The following is an 18,969-nucleotide window of genomic DNA, read 5'->3' as shown; positions in this document are numbered from 1 at the left end:
CTGACCAAATGGGAGTTAGAAAAAATTGGAGGAAGTCAGAAAAAATTGGAGAAAGTCAGACACCATTGGAGAAAGTCAGAAATAATTGGAAGTAGATACGACAAAATAGGAAAAAGTGAGAAAAAATTGGAGAAAGTCAGAAAAAATTGGAGAAAGTAAAAAAAATTGGAGGGAGATACGATACAAAGGAGTAAGTCAGAAAAAGTTGAGTGGAGTGACGGTAGATGGTAATTGATCACTAGTACATTAATAAATACACAAGATTCTTTGAAATGTAATCGATTAAAAATAGTTTTTGGTACGCCCAAGATTAAACTAACCTGTGCAACTCCTACCAAGCAACCACTCATTGGTAACGTGCTTCATGAACTCCTAACTGATCGGTCAAAACCTTAATCCTGGAGTTTCCAGTGTCCGACACATACACACACTGGTCATTCTCGTCGACAGCCACAGCTACAGGCTGCATAAACTCGTCCTTCCCGCTTCCTTGAGTCCCGTAGACGCAAATCGGGTTGTTATGGTCGCTGACCAAATGGGAGTTAGAAAAAATTGGAGGAAGTCAGAAAAAATTGGAGAAAGTCAGACACCATTGGAGAAAGTCAGAAATAATTGGAAGTAGATACGACAAAATAGGAAAAAGTGAGAAAAAATTGGAGAAAGTCAGAAAAAATTGGAGAAAGTAAAAAAAATTGGAGGGAGATACGATACAAAGGAGTAAGTCAGAAAAAGTTGAGTGGAGTGACGGTAGATGGTAATTGATCACTAGTACATTAATAAATACACAAGATTCTTTGAAATGTAATCGATTAAAAATAGTTTTTGGTACGCCCAAGATTAAACTAACCTGTGCAACTCCTACCAAGCAACCACTCATTGGTAACGTGCTTCATGAACTCCTAACTGATCGGTCAAAACCTTAATCCTGGAGTTTCCAGTGTCCGACACATACACAGACTGGTCATTCTCGTCGACAGCCACAGCTACAGGCTGCATAAACTCGTCCTTCCCGCTTCCTTGAGTCCCGTAGACGCAAATCGGGTTGTTATGGTCGCTGACCAAATGGGAGTTAGAAAAAATTGGAGGAAGTCAGAAAAAATTGGAGAAAGTCAGACACCATTGGAGAAAGTCAGAAATAATTGGAAGTAGATACGACAAAATAGGAAAAAGTGAGAAAAAATTGGAGAAAGTCAGAAAAAATTGGAGAAAGTAAAAAAAAGTTGGAGGGAGATACGATACAAAGGAGTAAGTCAGAAAAAGTTGAGTGGAATGACGGTAGATGGTAATTGATCACTAGTACATTAATAAATACACAAGATTCTTTGAAATGTAATCGAATAAAACTAGTTTTTGGTACGCCCAAGATTAAACTAACCTGTGCAACTCCTACCAAGCAACCACTCATTGGTAACGTGCTTCATGAACTCCTAACTGATCGGTCAAAACCTTAATCCTGGAGTTTCCAGTGTCCGACACATACACAGACTGGTCATTCTCGTCGACAGCCACAGCTACAGGCTGCATAAACTCGTCCTTCCCGCTTCCTTGAGTCCCGTAGACGCAAATCGGGTTGTTATGGTCGCTGACCAAATGGGAGTTAGAAAAAATTGGAGGAAGTCAGAAAAAATTGGAGAGTCAGACACCATTGGAGAAAGTCACAAATAATTGGAAGTAGATACAACAAAATAGGAAAAAGTGAAAAAAAATTGGAGAAAGTCAGAAAAAATTGGAGAAAGTAAAAAAAATTGGAGAAAGTAAAAAAAATTGGAGGGAGATACGATACAAAGGAGTAAGTCAGAAAAAGTTGAGTGGAGTGACGGTAGATGGTAATTGATCACTAGTACATTAATAAATACACAAGATTCTTTGAAATGTAATCGATTAAAAATAGTTTTTGGTACGCCCAAGATTAAACTAACCTGTGCAACTCCTACCAAGCAACCACTCATTGGTAACGTGCTTCATGAACTCCTAACTGAACGGTCAAAACCTTAATCCTGGAGTTTCCAGTGTCCGACACATACACAGACTGGTCATTCTCGTCGACAGCCACAGCTACAGGCTGCATAAACTCGTCCTTCCCGCTTCCTTGAGTCCCGTAGACGCAAATCGGGTTGTTATGGTCGCTGACCAAATGGGAGTTAGAAAAAATTGGAGGAAGTCAGAAAAAATTGGAGAGTCAGACACCATTGGAGAAAGTCACAAATAATTGGAAGTAGATACAACAAAATAGGAAAAAGTGAAAAAAAATTGGAGAAAGTCAGAAAAAATTGGAGAAAGTAAAAAAAATTGGAGAAAGTAAAAAAAATTGGAGGGAGATACGATACAAAGGAGTAAGTCAGAAAAAGTTGAGTGGAGTGACGGTAGATGGTAATTGATCACTAGTACATTAATAAATACACAAGATTCTTTGAAATGTAATCGATTAAAAATAGTTTTTGGTACGCCCAAGATTAAACTAACCTGTGCAACTCCTACCAAGCAACCACTCATTGGTAACGTGCTTCATGAACTCCTAACTGAACGGTCAAAACCTTAATCCTGGAGTTTCCAGTGTCCGACACATACACAGACTGGTCATTCTCGTCGACAGCCACAGCTACAGGCTGCATAAACTCGTCCTTCCCGCTTCCTTGAGTCCCGTAGACGCAAATCGGGTTGTTATGGTCGCTGACCAAATGGGAGTTAGAAAAAATTGGAGGAAGTCAGAAAAAATTGGAGAGTCAGACACCATTGGAGAAAGTCACAAATAATTGGAAGTAGATACAACAAAATAGGAAAAAGTGAAAAAAAATTGGAGAAAGTCAGAAAAAATTGGAGAAAGTAAAAAAAATTGGAGAAAGTAAAAAAAATTGGAGGGAGATACGATACAAAGGAGTAAGTCAGAAAAAGTTGAGTGGAGTGACGGTAGATGGTAATTGATCACTAGTACATTAATAAATACACAAGATTCTTTGAAATGTAATCGATTAAAAATAGTTTTTGGTACGCCCAAGATTAAACTAACCTGTGCAACTCCTACCAAGCAACCACTCATTGGTAACGTGCTTCATGAACTCCTAACTGAACGGTCAAAACCTTAATCCTGGAGTTTCCAGTGTCCGACACATACACAGACTGGTCATTCTCGTCGACAGCCACAGCTACAGGCTGCATAAACTCGTCCTTCCCGCTTCCTTGAGTCCCGTAGACGCAAATCGGGTTGTTATGGTCGCTGACCAAATGGGAGTTAGAAAAAATTGGAGGAAGTCAGAAAAAATTGGAGAGTCAGACACCATTGGAGAAAGTCACAAATAATTGGAAGTAGATACAACAAAATAGGAAAAAGTGAAAAAAAATTGGAGAAAGTCAGAAAAAATTGGAGAAAGTAAAAAAAATTGGAGAAAGTAAAAAAAATTGGAGGGAGATACGATACAAAGGAGTAAGTCAGAAAAAGTTGAGTGGAGTGACGGTAGATGGTAATTGATCACTAGTACATTAATAAATACACAAGATTCTTTGAAATGTAATCGATTAAAAATAGTTTTTGGTACGCCCAAGATTAAACTAACCTGTGCAACTCCTACCAAGCAACCACTCATTGGTAACGTGCTTCATGAACTCCTAACTGAACGGTCAAAACCTTAATCCTGGAGTTTCCAGTGTCCGACACATACACAGACTGGTCATTCTCGTCGACAGCCACAGCTACAGGCTGCATAAACTCGTCCTTCCCGCTTCCTTGAGTCCCGTAGACGCAAATCGGGTTGTTATGGTCGCTGACCAAAGGGGAGTTAGAAAAAATTGGAAGAAGTCAGAAAAAATTGGAGAAAGTCAGACACCATTGGAGAAAATCAGAAATAATTGGAAGTAGATACTACAAAATAGGAAAAAGTGAGAAAAAATTGGAGAAAGTCAGAAAAAATTGGAGAAAGTAAAAAAATTTGGAGGGAGATACGATACAAAGGAGTAAGTCAGAAAAAGTTGAGTGGAGTGACGGTAGATGGTAATTGATCACTAGTACATTAATAAATACACAAGATTCTTTGAAATGTAATCGATTAAAAATAGTTTTTGGTACGCCCAAGATTAAACTAACCTGTGCAACTCCTACCAAGCAACCACTCATTGGTAACGTGCTTCATGAACTCCTAACTGAACGGTCAAAACCTTAATCCTGGAGTTTCCAGTGTCCGACACATACACAGACTGGTCATTCTCGTCGACAGCCACAGCTACAGGCTGCATAAACTCGTCCTTCCCGCTTCCTTGAGTCCCGTAGACGCAAATCGGGTTGTTATGGTCGCTGACCAAATGGGAGTTAAAAAAAATTGGAGGAAGTCAGAAAAAATTGGAGAAAGTCAGACACCATTGGAGAAAGTCAGAAATAATTGGAAGTAGATACGACAAAATAGGAAAAAGTGAGAAAAAATTGGAGAAAGTCAGAAAAATTTCTAGAAAGTAAAAAAAATTGGAGGGAGATACGATACAAAGGAGTAAGTCAGAAAAAGTTGAGTGGAGTGACGGTAGATGGTAATTGATCACTAGTACATTAATAAATACACAAGATTCTTTGAAATGTAATCGATTAAAAATAGTTTTTGGTACGCCCAAGATTAAACTAACCTGTGCAACTCCTACCAAGCAACCACTCATTGGTAACGTGCTTCATGAACTCCTAACTGATCGGTCAAAACCTTAATCCTGGAGTTTCCAGTGTCCGACACATACACACACTGGTCATTCTCGTCGACAGCCACAGCTACAGGCTGCATAAACTCGTCCTTCCCGCTTCCTTGAGTCCCGTAGACGCAAATCGGGTTGTTATGGTCGCTGACCAAATGGGAGTTAGAAAAAATTGGAGGAAGTCAGAAGTCAGAAAAAATTGGAGAAACTCAGACACCATTGGAGAAAGTCAGAAATAATTGGAAGTAGATACGACAAAATAGGAAAAAGTGAGAAAAAATTGGAGAAAGTCAGAAAAAATTGGAGAAAGTAAAAAAAATTGGAGGGAGATACGATACAAAGGAGTAAGTCAGAAAAAGTTGAGTGGAGTGACGGTAGATGGTAATTGATCACTAGTACATTAATAAATACACAAGATTCTTTGAAATGTAATCGATTAAAAATAGTTTTTGGTACGCCCAAGATTAAACTAACCTGTGCAACTCCTACCAAGCAACCACTCATTGGTAACGTGCTTCATGAACTCCTAACTGATCCGTCAAAACCTTAATCCTGGAGTTTCCAGTGTCCGACACATACACAGACTGGTCATTCTCGTCGACAGCCACAGCTACAGGCTGCATAAACTCGTCCTTCCCGCTTCCTTGAGTCCCGTAGACGCAAATCGGGTTGTTATGGTCGCTGACCAAATGGGAGTTAGAAAAAATTGGAGGAAGTCAGACACCATTGGAGAAAGTCAGAAATAATTGGAAGTAGATACGACAAAATAGGAAAAAGTGAGAAAAAATTGGAGAAAGTCAGAAAAAATTGGAGAAAGTAAAAAAAATTGGAGGGAGATACGATACAAAGGAGTAAGTCAGAAAAAGTTGAGTGGAGTGACGGTAGATGGTAATTGATCACTAGTACATTAATAAATACACAAGATTCTTTGAAATGTAATCGATTAAAAATAGTTTTTGGTACGCCCAAGATTAAACTAACCTGTGCAACTCCTACCAAGCAACCACTCATTGGTAACGTGCTTCATGAACTCCTAACTGATCGGTCAAAACCTTAATCCTGGAGTTTCCAGTGTCCGACACATACACAGACTGGTCATTCTCGTCGACAGCCACAGCTACAGGCTGCATAAACTCGTCCTTCCCGCTTCCTTGAGTCCCGTAGACGCAAATCGGGTTGTTATGGTCGCTGACCAAATGGGAGTTAGAAAAAATTGGAGGAAGTCAGAAAAAATTGGAGAAAGTCAGACACCATTGGAGAAAGTCAGAAATAATTGGAAGTAGATACGACAAAATAGGAAAAAGTGAGAAAAAATTGGAGAAAGTCAGAAAAAATTGGAGAAAGTAAAAAAAAGTTGGAGGGAGATACGATACAAAGGAGTAAGTCAGAAAAAGTTGAGTGGAATGACGGTAGATGGTAATTGATCACTAGTACATTAATAAATACACAAGATTCTTTGAAATGTAATCGAATAAAACTAGTTTTTGGTACGCCCAAGATTAAACTAACCTGTGCAACTCCTACCAAGCAACCACTCATTGGTAACGTGCTTCATGAACTCCTAACTGATCGGTCAAAACCTTAATCCTGGAGTTTCCAGTGTCCGACACATACACAGACTGGTCATTCTCGTCGACAGCCACAGCTACAGGCTGCATAAACTCGTCCTTCCCGCTTCCTTGAGTCCCGTAGACGCAAATCGGGTTGTTATGGTCGCTGACCAAATGGGAGTTAGAAAAAATTGGAGGAAGTCAGAAAAAATTGGAGAGTCAGACACCATTGGAGAAAGTCACAAATAATTGGAAGTAGATACAACAAAATAGGAAAAAGTGAAAAAAAATTGGAGAAAGTCAGAAAAAATTGGAGAAAGTAAAAAAAATTGGAGAAAGTAAAAAAAATTGGAGGGAGATACGATACAAAGGAGTAAGTCAGAAAAAGTTGAGTGGAGTGACGGTAGATGGTAATTGATCACTAGTACATTAATAAATACACAAGATTCTTTGAAATGTAATCGATTAAAAATAGTTTTTGGTACGCCCAAGATTAAACTAACCTGTGCAACTCCTACCAAGCAACCACTCATTGGTAACGTGCTTCATGAACTCCTAACTGAACGGTCAAAACCTTAATCCTGGAGTTTCCAGTGTCCGACACATACACAGACTGGTCATTCTCGTCGACAGCCACAGCTACAGGCTGCATAAACTCGTCCTTCCCGCTTCCTTGAGTCCCGTAGACGCAAATCGGGTTGTTATGGTCGCTGACCAAATGGGAGTTAGAAAAAATTGGAGGAAGTCAGAAAAAATTGGAGAGTCAGACACCATTGGAGAAAGTCACAAATAATTGGAAGTAGATACAACAAAATAGGAAAAAGTGAAAAAAAATTGGAGAAAGTCAGAAAAAATTGGAGAAAGTAAAAAAAATTGGAGAAAGTAAAAAAAATTGGAGGGAGATACGATACAAAGGAGTAAGTCAGAAAAAGTTGAGTGGAGTGACGGTAGATGGTAATTGATCACTAGTACATTAATAAATACACAAGATTCTTTGAAATGTAATCGATTAAAAATAGTTTTTGGTACGCCCAAGATTAAACTAACCTGTGCAACTCCTACCAAGCAACCACTCATTGGTAACGTGCTTCATGAACTCCTAACTGAACGGTCAAAACCTTAATCCTGGAGTTTCCAGTGTCCGACACATACACAGACTGGTCATTCTCGTCGACAGCCACAGCTACAGGCTGCATAAACTCGTCCTTCCCGCTTCCTTGAGTCCCGTAGACGCAAATCGGGTTGTTATGGTCGCTGACCAAAGGGGAGTTAGAAAAAATTGGAGGAAGTCAGAAAAAATTGGAGAAAGTCAGACACCATTGGAGAAAATCAGAAATAATTGGAAGTAGATACTACAAAATAGGAAAAAGTGAGAAAAAATTGGAGAAAGTCAGAAAAAATTGGAGAAAGTAAAAAAATTTGGAGGGAGATACGATACAAAGGAGTAAGTCAGAAAAAGTTGAGTGGAGTGACGGTAGATGGTAATTGATCACTAGTACATTAATAAATACACAAGATTCTTTGAAATGTAATCGATTAAAAATAGTTTTTGGTACGCCCAAGATTAAACTAACCTGTGCAACTCCTACCAAGCAACCACTCATTGGTAACGTGCTTCATGAACTCCTAACTGAACGGTCAAAACCTTAATCCTGGAGTTTCCAGTGTCCGACACATACACAGACTGGTCATTCTCGTCGACAGCCACAGCTACAGGCTGCATAAACTCGTCCTTCCCGCTTCCTTGAGTCCCGTAGACGCAAATCGGGTTGTTATGGTCGCTGACCAAATGGGAGTTAAAAAAAATTGGAGGAAGTCAGAAAAAATTGGAGAAAGTCAGACACCATTGGAGAAAGTCAGAAATAATTGGAAGTAGATACGACAAAATAGGAAAAAGTGAGAAAAAATTGGAGAAAGTCAGAAAAATTTCTAGAAAGTAAAAAAAATTGGAGGGAGATACGATACAAAGGAGTAAGTCAGAAAAAGTTGAGTGGAGTGACGGTAGATGGTAATTGATCACTAGTACATTAATAAATACACAAGATTCTTTGAAATGTAATCGATTAAAAATAGTTTTTGGTACGCCCAAGATTAAACTAACCTGTGCAACTCCTACCAAGCAACCACTCATTGGTAACGTGCTTCATGAACTCCTAACTGATCGGTCAAAACCTTAATCCTGGAGTTTCCAGTGTCCGACACATACACACACTGGTCATTCTCGTCGACAGCCACAGCTACAGGCTGCATAAACTCGTCCTTCCCGCTTCCTTGAGTCCCGTAGACGCAAATCGGGTTGTTATGGTCGCTGACCAAATGGGAGTTAGAAAAAATTGGAGGAAGTCAGAAGTCAGAAAAAATTGGAGAAACTCAGACACCATTGGAGAAAGTCAGAAATAATTGGAAGTAGATACGACAAAATAGGAAAAAGTGAGAAAAAATTGGAGAAAGTCAGAAAAAATTGGAGAAAGTAAAAAAAATTGGAGGGAGATACGATACAAAGGAGTAAGTCAGAAAAAGTTGAGTGGAGTGACGGTAGATGGTAATTGATCACTAGTACATTAATAAATACACAAGATTCTTTGAAATGTAATCGATTAAAAATAGTTTTTGGTACGCCCAAGATTAAACTAACCTGTGCAACTCCTACCAAGCAACCACTCATTGGTAACGTGCTTCATGAACTCCTAACTGATCGGTCAAAACCTTAATCCTGGAGTTTCCAGTGTCCGACACATACACAGACTGGTCATTCTCGTCGACAGCCACAGCTACAGGCTGCATAAACTCGTCCTTCCCGCTTCCTTGAGTCCCGTAGACGCAAATCGGGTTTTTATGGTCGCTGACCAAATGGGAGTTAGAAAAAATTGGAGGAAGTCAGAAAAAATTGGAGAGTCAGACACCATTGGAGAAAGTCACAAATAATTGGAAGTAGATACAACAAAATAGGAAAAAGTGAAAAAAAATTGGAGAAAGTCAGAAAAAATTGGAGAAAGTAAAAAAAATTGGAGAAAGTAAAAAAAATTGGAGGGAGATACGATACAAAGGAGTAAGTCAGAAAAAGTTGAGTGGAGTGACGGTAGATGGTAATTGATCACTAGTACATTAATAAATACACAAGATTCTTTGAAATGTAATCGATTAAAAATAGTTTTTGGTACGCCAAAGATTAAACTAACCTGTGCAACTCCTACCAAGCAACCACTCATTGGTAACGTGCTTCATGAACTCCTAACTGAACGGTCAAAACCTAAATCCTGGAGTTTCCAGTGTCTGACACATACACAGACTGGTCATTCTCGTCGACAGCCACAGCTACAGGCTGCATAAACTCGTCCTTCCCGCTTCCTTGAGTCCCGTAGACGCAAATCGGGTTGTTATGGTCGCTGACCAAATGGGAGTTAGAAAAAATTGGAGGAAGTCAGAAAAAATTGGAGAAAGTCAGACACCATTGGAGAAAGTCAGAAATAATTGGAAGTAGATACGACAAAATAGGAAAAAGTGAGAAAAAATTGGAGAAAGTCAGAAAAAATTGGAGAATGTAAAAAAAATTGGAGGGAGATACGATACAAAGGAGTAAGTCAGAAAAAGTTGAGTGGAGTGACGGTAGATGGTAATTGATCACTAGTACATTAATAAATACACAAGATTCTTTGAAATGTAATCGATTAAAAATAGTTTTTGGTACGCCCAAGATTAAACTAACCTGTGCAACTCCTACCAAGCAACCACTCATTGGTAACGTGCTTCATGAACTCCTAACTGATCGGTCAAAACCTTAATCCTGGAGTTTCCAGTGTCCGACACATACACACACTGGTCATTCTCGTCGACAGCCACAGCTACAGGCTGCATAAACTCGTCCTTACCGCTTCCTTGAGTCCCGTAGACGCAAATCGGGTTGTTATGGTCGCTGACCAAATGGGAGTTAGAAAAAATTGGAGGAAGTCAGAAAAAATTGGAGAAAGTCAGACACCATTGGAGAAAGTCAGAAATAATTGGAAGTAGATACGACAAAATAGGAAAAAGTGAGAAAAAATTGGAGAAAGTCAGAAAAAATTGGAGAAAGTAAAAAAAATTGGAGGGAGATACGATACAAAGGAGTAAGTCAGAAAAAGTTGAGTGGAGTGACGGTAGATGGTAATTGATCACTAGTACATTAATAAATACACAAGATTCTTTGAAATGTAATCGATTAAAAATAGTTTTTGGTACGCCCAAGATTAAACTAACCTGTGCAACTCCTACCAAGCAACCACTCATTGGTAACGTGCTTCATGAATTCGTAACTGATCGGTCAAAACCTTAATCCTGGAGTTTCCAGTGTCCGACACATACACACACTGGTCATTCTCGTCGACAGCCACAGCTACAGGCTGCATAAACTCGTCCTTCCCGCTTCCTTGAGTCCCGTAGACGCAAATCGGGTTGTTATGGTCGCTGACCAAATGGGAGTTAGAAAAAATTGGAGGAAGTCAGAAGTCAGAAAAAATTGGAGAAACTCAGACACCATTGGAGAAAGTCAGAAATAATTGGAAGTAGATACGACAAAATAGGAAAAAGTGAGAAAAAATTGGAGAAAGTCAGAAAAAATTGGAGAAAGTAAAAAAAAATGGAGGGAGATACGATACAAAGGAGTAAGTCAGAAAAAGTTGAGTGGAGTGACGGTAGATGGTAATTGATCACTAGTACATTAATAAATACACAAGATTTTTTGAAATGTAATCGATTAAAACTAGTTTTTGGTACGCCCAAGATTAAACTAACCTGTGCAACTCCTACCAAGCAACCCCTCATTGGTAACGTGCTTCATAAACTCCAACTGATCAGTCAAAACCTTGATCCTCGAGTTTCCAGTATCTAACACATACACAGATTGGTCTTTCTCGTCTACCGCCACAGCTACAGGCTGCATGAACTCGTCCTTTCCGCTTCCTTTCGTCCCATAGACGCAAATCGGGTTGTTATGGTCGCTGACGTCGAAGTAGAGAGGATTGTCTTTGATCGGTCGGTTTATCACAGAGATTTTTATGCCATATCGGCCAGACTTGGGGACTCTGAAGTAGAGCTTGTAAGTACCGTCATCACAATCTTCTATTCTCACTGGATAGGTTTCTTCGGAATGCGAAGGGTTGATGCTAAAAGAAAAAAGCAATAAATTAATAAAAATCCTTTATAAAAGGTATATTTATATTAAAAAAGGCCCTTTCGGGTTACAACTCAGAACGATTTTGGAATAACAAGTCCATCATCAGTGTGCTTTGTGCTATACATGCTTCAAGCCACCAAAAAGGTCTGGGTGAAATCTCTATGTTTAAAGTTACATTTGTGTATTAAGGGGAAAGGCGCAAAATGTCGCCTGTCAAAATTTTCAATGTGTTTTAAACTTATTAATTTTTTTCGAATGCTGAGAAAACTGATAAGTATTTTTGAAAAATTTAAAAGCAAAATGAAAGATTACGTTATTACCGAGGGCCGAAAATCCCTTGGAATAAATAAAAAGTTTCTTTTGAATGAAATATTTGCAATTAAAAATCACACTATATATTAAATTTTCTCTTTTATTGTCACCCCTGTAACTTAATAAAATAAACATTATAGAAGTTTTCAGCAGAGCCGCGCGGTACATATTTTATATATGATGCAAATCTTCGAAATGCCGCCCCTTAAATTTTATTGAAATTTTTTTTATTTTAAAAACAAAACATACTTCAGGCGCAAAATTTCGGGCTAATACGTTTTAAATGCATTAATTTTTTTCGAATCCTGAGAAAAGTATTAAATATTTTTAAAAAAATTAATCGTAGAATGGAAGATTACATTATTACTTAGGACCGAAAGTCCCTGAAAACTTCTATAATGTTCATTTAAATAAGTTACAGGGGTGAAAAAAAAAAGAAAACTTAGTGTGATTTATAATTTCAAATATTTCGTTCAAAAGAAAATGTTTGTTAAGTCTAAGGTCTAAGGGGCTTTCACTTTTGTTTATTCTAATGTAAACTTTCATTCTGCGTTTAAAATTTTCGAAAATATTTATTAGTTTTTTTCAGGATTCTAAAAGAAAGAATGCATTTAAAAAGCATTAGACCGAAATTTTGCGCCTGCGCTCTTAAATGAAATATGTATTAACATTACATTAAATAACATTTACAAAAATTACAATTTCTCAAATTTCTCAAACTCATCATATTGCTGTAGTCCTGTAGTCTAAAGTAGCAGCTAATTAAGACTTTATCGAAATATGGATTTTTTTTATGGAGCTACGTACTTAAATAATTTTTAATTTTTAAAAATCTTCTTTCCCCACTAGCTACCGAGACAGAGAGTGTTAATAAAATTCTTATTGATACAACTACATTTGGGTATAAAAAATTAGGTTATTTTGGCACAAAAAGTTCAAAACTTCTAAAGGTTTCTATGGTATCATAATTTTGGATATATCACGCAATTCTTCTAGAAAATCATTTGCCTCTATATCAGATTATTTTTTTCACATGAAAGTATTGAAGAAGATTCATACAATATTTTTCTAGTGTTTTATATTTCCCTCAATTTGAAAATATATAAAAATTTAAAATTTTTATTATAAGTTTCTAGACGCGAATATCGATCAATCAAAGAATTAACGACAGTGCTGTGCCTAAAATGTAGATGAAAAAATTTATTTTAAATTTAGCTTCTTCAACAGTTTGTCCAGATTTTTCGTAATCAAATAAACACGTTTTTTGTCCTGGCTCGAATTTGACTTGCGGCTGGAAATTCGGAACTGCGTCTGTAACTTTTCATTTTTTTATAGTTTCTTACAAAATTTTTACACAATCTGATATTTTTTATATTTTACTGAATATGTCGCCTCCCTGTGATACCGCCTGATTCGATTGCCTCGCCGCATCATAGTACAGCACGGCCCTGGTGTTCAGAGACTTTCAGCCCTCAGTAATAATGTAATCTTTTATTCTGTGTTTAAAGTTTTCAAAAATATTTATTAGTTTTGTCAGGATTCGAAAAAAATTGATACATTTAAAGCACATTGAACATTTTGACAGGCGACATTTTGCGCCTGTAGCCTTAAATAATGTGTGATGTTTAATCTTTTCCTTGATTTTACATCATTGCATAGATTGAACAGATAAATGAAGACGCCAGTGGGGAAAAGGGAATAGGGAAACGGATAATGCTTGCTAACAAAGCAAACTTCTCTCTGTCGCAGGTTTGTGGATCTAAAGACATCCATAGGAAAGTAAAGTTTAAAATATATAAAACCATCATACGACCAGTAGTATAATATAGCGTAGATAAATCGATCATGACAGAAAATACAATGAACCTTATTAATGCTTTTGAAAGAAATATATAAGGGAGGGGTTTAATCTCAAATATACATAATTCATATCCGATATTAAACAGTATATATTTATCACCCCGTATATCACATGAACCAATTTATTATTATATTTACACATGTGCGGGTTGCTAATTTTGTTTAATTATTGCAAATCATAAACAATATTTTTGGCAATGGACACTAATTTTGCTGACTAAAAAAACACTTTTTTTGAAAGTCGTGTGGGCTATGACCCAATTTATCCTTCAGCTAAGAAAGAGTATACATTAGATTCATTCACTAGAGTCAAGTTAACCAGTCCAGATGTGGCTTTAACTACATTCAAGTTAACCAGTCCAGATGTGGCTTTAACTACAACATGTAGCATCATAAAGAAGTCTCAGTTTAAATTTCATACGAAGCGATCAGTAAAGTAACGTCTCCCGGGAAACCTAGTGTCAGTTTACATAAATAAATTATCTACTTGCATTTGGTGTTTCGACACCAAACGACTATTGTATCTACTTTGATTACTCTGATTACTTCGTACCAATCGTATCAGAGCGAGTAACGACTATTGTATCTACTTTGATTACTTCGTTACTTCGTACCAATCGTATTAAAGCGGGTAAAGACTATTGTATCTACAACCAGTACACTTGATTACTTTCTACCAATCGTATCCCAGCGAGTAAAAACAGATCGGTGAAGGTCGTTGTTATATCGGAATACCTATACAAAATACCTACCTACTGAGAAATACGATTCTCGATACGATTACCGGTACTCAAATACAAAAGTAATCATAGTAATCAAAGTAACGAATACTGTAAATGATTATGCAAAAGTAACGATTTGTAACGAATACTCGAAAGTAACTATAATATAATCAACATCACTAGTGGATAAACGAAGTGAGAACGAATACTAAAAAGATATTGAGGATGGATAACTGGAGGAGAGCAGCCAGGGACAGAGATACATAGAGACGGATGGGGGAGGCCAGGATCCCGCTTGGATTGTAGGGCCGTAGGAGAGAGAGAAGATTCTGTTAATCTGTAATCCTTACCTTTCTTCTGCTGCAGCACTAAGTAGCTCAGCCTCCACGGGATCCCCACCGTTCTTCCTCTCGTTCCCGTGATAGTCTACTGTAGTAAGCGTAACATAATTCTCGATTCCTGCTATAGTGCTGCCCTCTAGCTTGGCAGTGCATAACCTCGGGAACGTTGTGCTGGTTCTGACTTTGCCCAGCACGCTCAGATGTTGCTGGATCTGTTCGAAGCTGTCGTTTAAGTCAAAATCGCAGGTGAGGAATGCGTTTTCTCGAGGTTCACTGAGGGCTACTGTGGAGTCCAATTTTTCTGAGAGGATCTCGATTCTTTGAGTGATGTTTCGTACTTCCACTTGATACTGGAGGCCTTGACATTCTTGCTCTACCTAAAGAAATACACAGAATAGATCAAAATAAGAAATTTAATTTGTTGGTATTTCATTTTGCGGTTTTAAAGCTAAAGTAGGTAACTACCAGGTGGTGAATCCCCAAGGGACCATAGGAGGCTCAATGTAAGTGTATTGTTGTAAAAGTTAGGCCACGCGTAGTGCAGAATATTATAACGGGTTACGTTCGGTCCTGATTTATTCTTTAAAAAGCATTGAAGTTAATGAAATGTACTCGGTTGGAAAAAAATCAGCAATAGTCTTTTATTCAGAAAATATTGCGAACACTGTCAGATCTTTACTTACGGTAAGACATTTTAATATACCTATTTCAAGTTATACAATAATTTAAAGGATTTTAAAAAAGTTTGAAAATATTGAGACCGCAGGAATCCAAATCTGCAATAAAAAATTCCTATTTAAGATTTTAAAGCTGCCCCCCTTCCGCTCTAGCCTAAGGAGGGGTCATGTTTGGTATCATCCGATTCGATGTTCATTTCGCGAAATATTTGACCGCCCCGATTTTTTGTCACACACCCTGCATAAAATCCCAGGAAGAAGCATTTGATCTTCAAAATATTGACTAGTAAAGTTTCCAATTTCTCAGTGGCGTACTGTTTCACGGGAATGTCTAGAAAAAGCAAAAAAGATAAAATTTTGTTTTTGAAGTTATACTTCTTTAGGCGCGTTGGGAGTGAATTTATATGGGCGCCAATTCATCAAAAGTCTTGGTCCTGGGCGCAGCTTAAACGTTATACGTCCTCTGATTGGGTAATTACAATGACCTGTCAACAATTCTTCAATATGTCGGTTATTTTATTAATATGTCAATGGTTATGGGTAAACAAATTGTGTGTATATTACTTTTTATTGTTGTGAGGACAGAGAAAAAAAGCAAGTTTATAATTGTAGTGACTTTTTAAATAGTATTTAAAAGCAACAGGTACGTAATTATTGTAAATGTTTCAGTATGGCAATAAAAAAATACATACCTATTTGGAAAATGTACCTACCCAGCTAGTAGGTAATGCTTTGATTTACATAATTTGATTACCAACAAAATTTCTATCAATCTTCATCTAATATATCGCTTTTTTAGTCTATATTATTTTGTTGTATTTTAATGTTTTAATTCCACAAGAATCAAACTTATTTGATTAAACTAAGAGAATAAGCAACTGTTAAAAAAGTTTAAAACGTTTACTTGCTATATCTTCCCACATCATTCATATGTCTCGGTAGCTAAATTCTGCGTGCGGTGAGTTCAAAATCTAACAACCTGATAGGCGCAGGTTCAATCCCCAATGCATATTTTTTTTATACATTTTATGATTGTATGTATATTTATTATATTTTTTTTTTCAAAAAATACGTATTTAGTTAAAATTTTTGTCAACAATTATTGTTTAGAAATCATTTCTTTGTTTCATTTTTCAATGTGTTTGCGTGTGTTTTATTCTTTTATTTTCTTTATTTTTGGTATTGTTTTAATAAAAATTTTTGGAAAGCAGTAAGTATTAAAATTAGTTTAATATTTAAATAAAATATAAATAAACTGTTTAAAGTATATTGATTTCGTTGAAATCATATAATATAAGTATAACTTCTTAACTGCGTACAAAGTACACACACTCACACACATTCTTTTTTTTTAAGAAAGAGTTCACGTAATATTTTGTTAAGTTAACTGAACGACAGACGCATATTTTTTTATTTGAAAAGAAATAAAGCTTTAAAAACAAGCTGTGAGAACTGCTTAAGCTGTGCTCCATGGAATAGAAGAAGGAGAGGAAGACCAGCATTAGAATGGAGAGAAGGAAACAGGAATAATGAGAAAAAGAGCTATAAATGAGGAGGAATGGACCGACTGAAAAAGGTGGATATCGAAATACGGGATTTGGCAGAGGCTGTAGGACCTAATTGAAATTCTACAAAGCATAGGAATTGATGATAAGGACATCCGAATTGTGACAAGTCTCTACTGGAATCAGACAGCCAGGGTAAAAGTCGGCAATGCGTCCACAGAGAGCATTGATATCAGAAAAGGTGTGCGACAGGGATGTGTTCTCTCCCCTCTCCTTTTTAATATTTACTCCGAACAAATTTTTAAAAAAGCAACGTATGAAGCAAACGAAAGCATAAAAATCAATGGGGAATTGACAAATAACATACGATATGCGGAAGATACAGTCGTACTTTCCAGTAGTATCGATGAACTTCAGTATCTTATGGACAGGGTACAAAGAGCGAGTGAAGAAAGAGGACTTAACCTCAACATAAATAAAACAAAATGGATGCTGGTCAGCAAAACTCAAAAACCTGCCAGACAATTGAAAATAAAAAGCCAACTAATTGAACACGTTGACTCGTATATATACCTTGGAACAGTCGTCAACTCGAAATGGGATCAAACAACCGAAATACGATCTAGAATTGAAAAGGTCAGAGCAACATTTAACAGCATGAAAAATATATTCACCCATTCCGACATATTTCTCCCACTAAAAGTACGGCTGCTAAAGTGCTATGTATTTCCAGTCTTGCTGTATGGCAGAGGCATGGACACTGACGGAAACATTAATGAGAAAGCTGGAAGCATTCGAAATGTTGGTGTATCGACGTATCCTCAAAATATCCTGGACGACTCACATCACCAACGTAGAGGTACTGCGCCGAATGGGAAAACAAAAAGAAATCTCTTTCACAATTAAGAAACGGAAACTTGAATACCTCGGTCATATTATGAGACATGATAAATCATATACTCCAACGGATAATACAGGGTAAAATAGAAAGCAAACGCGGACCCGGAAGAAGAAGACACTCATGGCTTCAAAACTTACGCCAATGGTTTGGACTAACATCGATCGAGTTATTCAGAAACGCCGCAAACAAAATTAAAATTGCTATGATGATAGTCAACGTCCGCAACAGACTAACGGATAAGGCACATGAAGAAGAAGAAGTAGGACCATCGTAGATAGATAGAAAGAACTATACCAAGCTACCTTACTGATAAAAGTAAAATAAAACTCTTACCTTATTTTTTTCGTTTTCTATAAGGGTATGTTGTTCTTCCAAGACGCGTCGTTTTTCTGTACATATCGTATTGACGCTGTCGATGATCTCCTGTTTCCTTTGATCCATTAACGTCTGTATCTGTTGGAATGTCTCGTTGATTTTGTCTAAACATGTCTCTTTGGCAGTGTCCAGCCTGCCCAGTTCGGCACTCACTCCTTCTTGCGCTTGAGATAACTATATCAAAAGTTAAGAAATTAAATTGTATTATTCAATTCTTCACATGCGAAAAATAATATTATATTTTTCACTGTATCAAATTCCAAGTTATCACTAAAGACCGGATTATATTATGTTTTTTGCATATCTATAACCATAAAAGATACAATCAAACGCTTCAGGACGTGGACGAATTATGATAATTAAAGGCGTTTGACACTAATTTAATTTTACATATTTAGAATAAGGAAAGTGAAAAAAGAAGTATATTAAAGTGTGTAAAAATATTTAATTTCCTTAGCTAAGCGCTTTCGACATATGTGTCATCATCAGAGCTAATGGTCAAAGTATATAAAAAAGTATCGGCTACTTCGGGTTTTAGGTGTTTGCATTACGAACATTGGTCTGCTGTGCCTGTGCAATTCCGGATAATGAAATATTACTTTTCTTTGATTTAATTAAGATAATAAAACAGTAAGAACAACCACTTAGACGTTACAAACATATAAATTTTGGTCATGGTACGGTATCACCGAACCATTTTTAAGTGATGCGAGCAGTTGCTAAGCTAAACGGAGACATTGCAAAGAAATGACTATGCAGGGGTGACAATGAAAAATGCAGAGGCGTCGTTTGATAGGGTCAGGGGGGCATTTGCCAGATATGCTTGTCACCTGAAGAGGTATCGCGTAAAGTTCGAAACATTGATTCTATAATATACTATGATTATTTTAAAAATCGACCTGTCCGAGCGTT

At 37.1% G+C, this 18,969-nt stretch overlaps 1 protein-coding gene across 4 annotated transcripts in view; it reads right to left on the bottom strand.

Annotated features, from left to right (window-relative positions):
* The window catches only part of LOC126884130 (tripartite motif-containing protein 2-like), a 120,483-nt gene that overhangs the window by 9,172 nt on the left and 92,342 nt on the right, over positions 1-18,969 (bottom strand). For all 4 annotated transcript variants that reach the window (XM_050649976.1, XM_050649977.1, XM_050649975.1 and 1 more), the window contains 3 exons: positions 18,016-18,231; positions 14,609-14,976; positions 10,983-11,353 (listed from right to left, as the gene is read on the bottom strand). In XM_050649976.1, coding sequence (XP_050505933.1) covers positions 10,983-11,353; positions 14,609-14,976; positions 18,016-18,231 — 955 coding nt within the window. The remainder of the gene's footprint in view (positions 1-10,982; positions 11,354-14,608; positions 14,977-18,015; positions 18,232-18,969) is intronic.

Source organism: Diabrotica virgifera, chromosome 4 (genome assembly GCF_917563875.1).
Source record: "Diabrotica virgifera virgifera chromosome 4, PGI_DIABVI_V3a".
NCBI classification, from domain to species: Eukaryota; Metazoa; Arthropoda; class Insecta; order Coleoptera; family Chrysomelidae; genus Diabrotica; species Diabrotica virgifera.
Note: the sequence above shows the minus strand (reverse complement) of the source record. Positions and strands in the feature narration are given on the sequence as shown.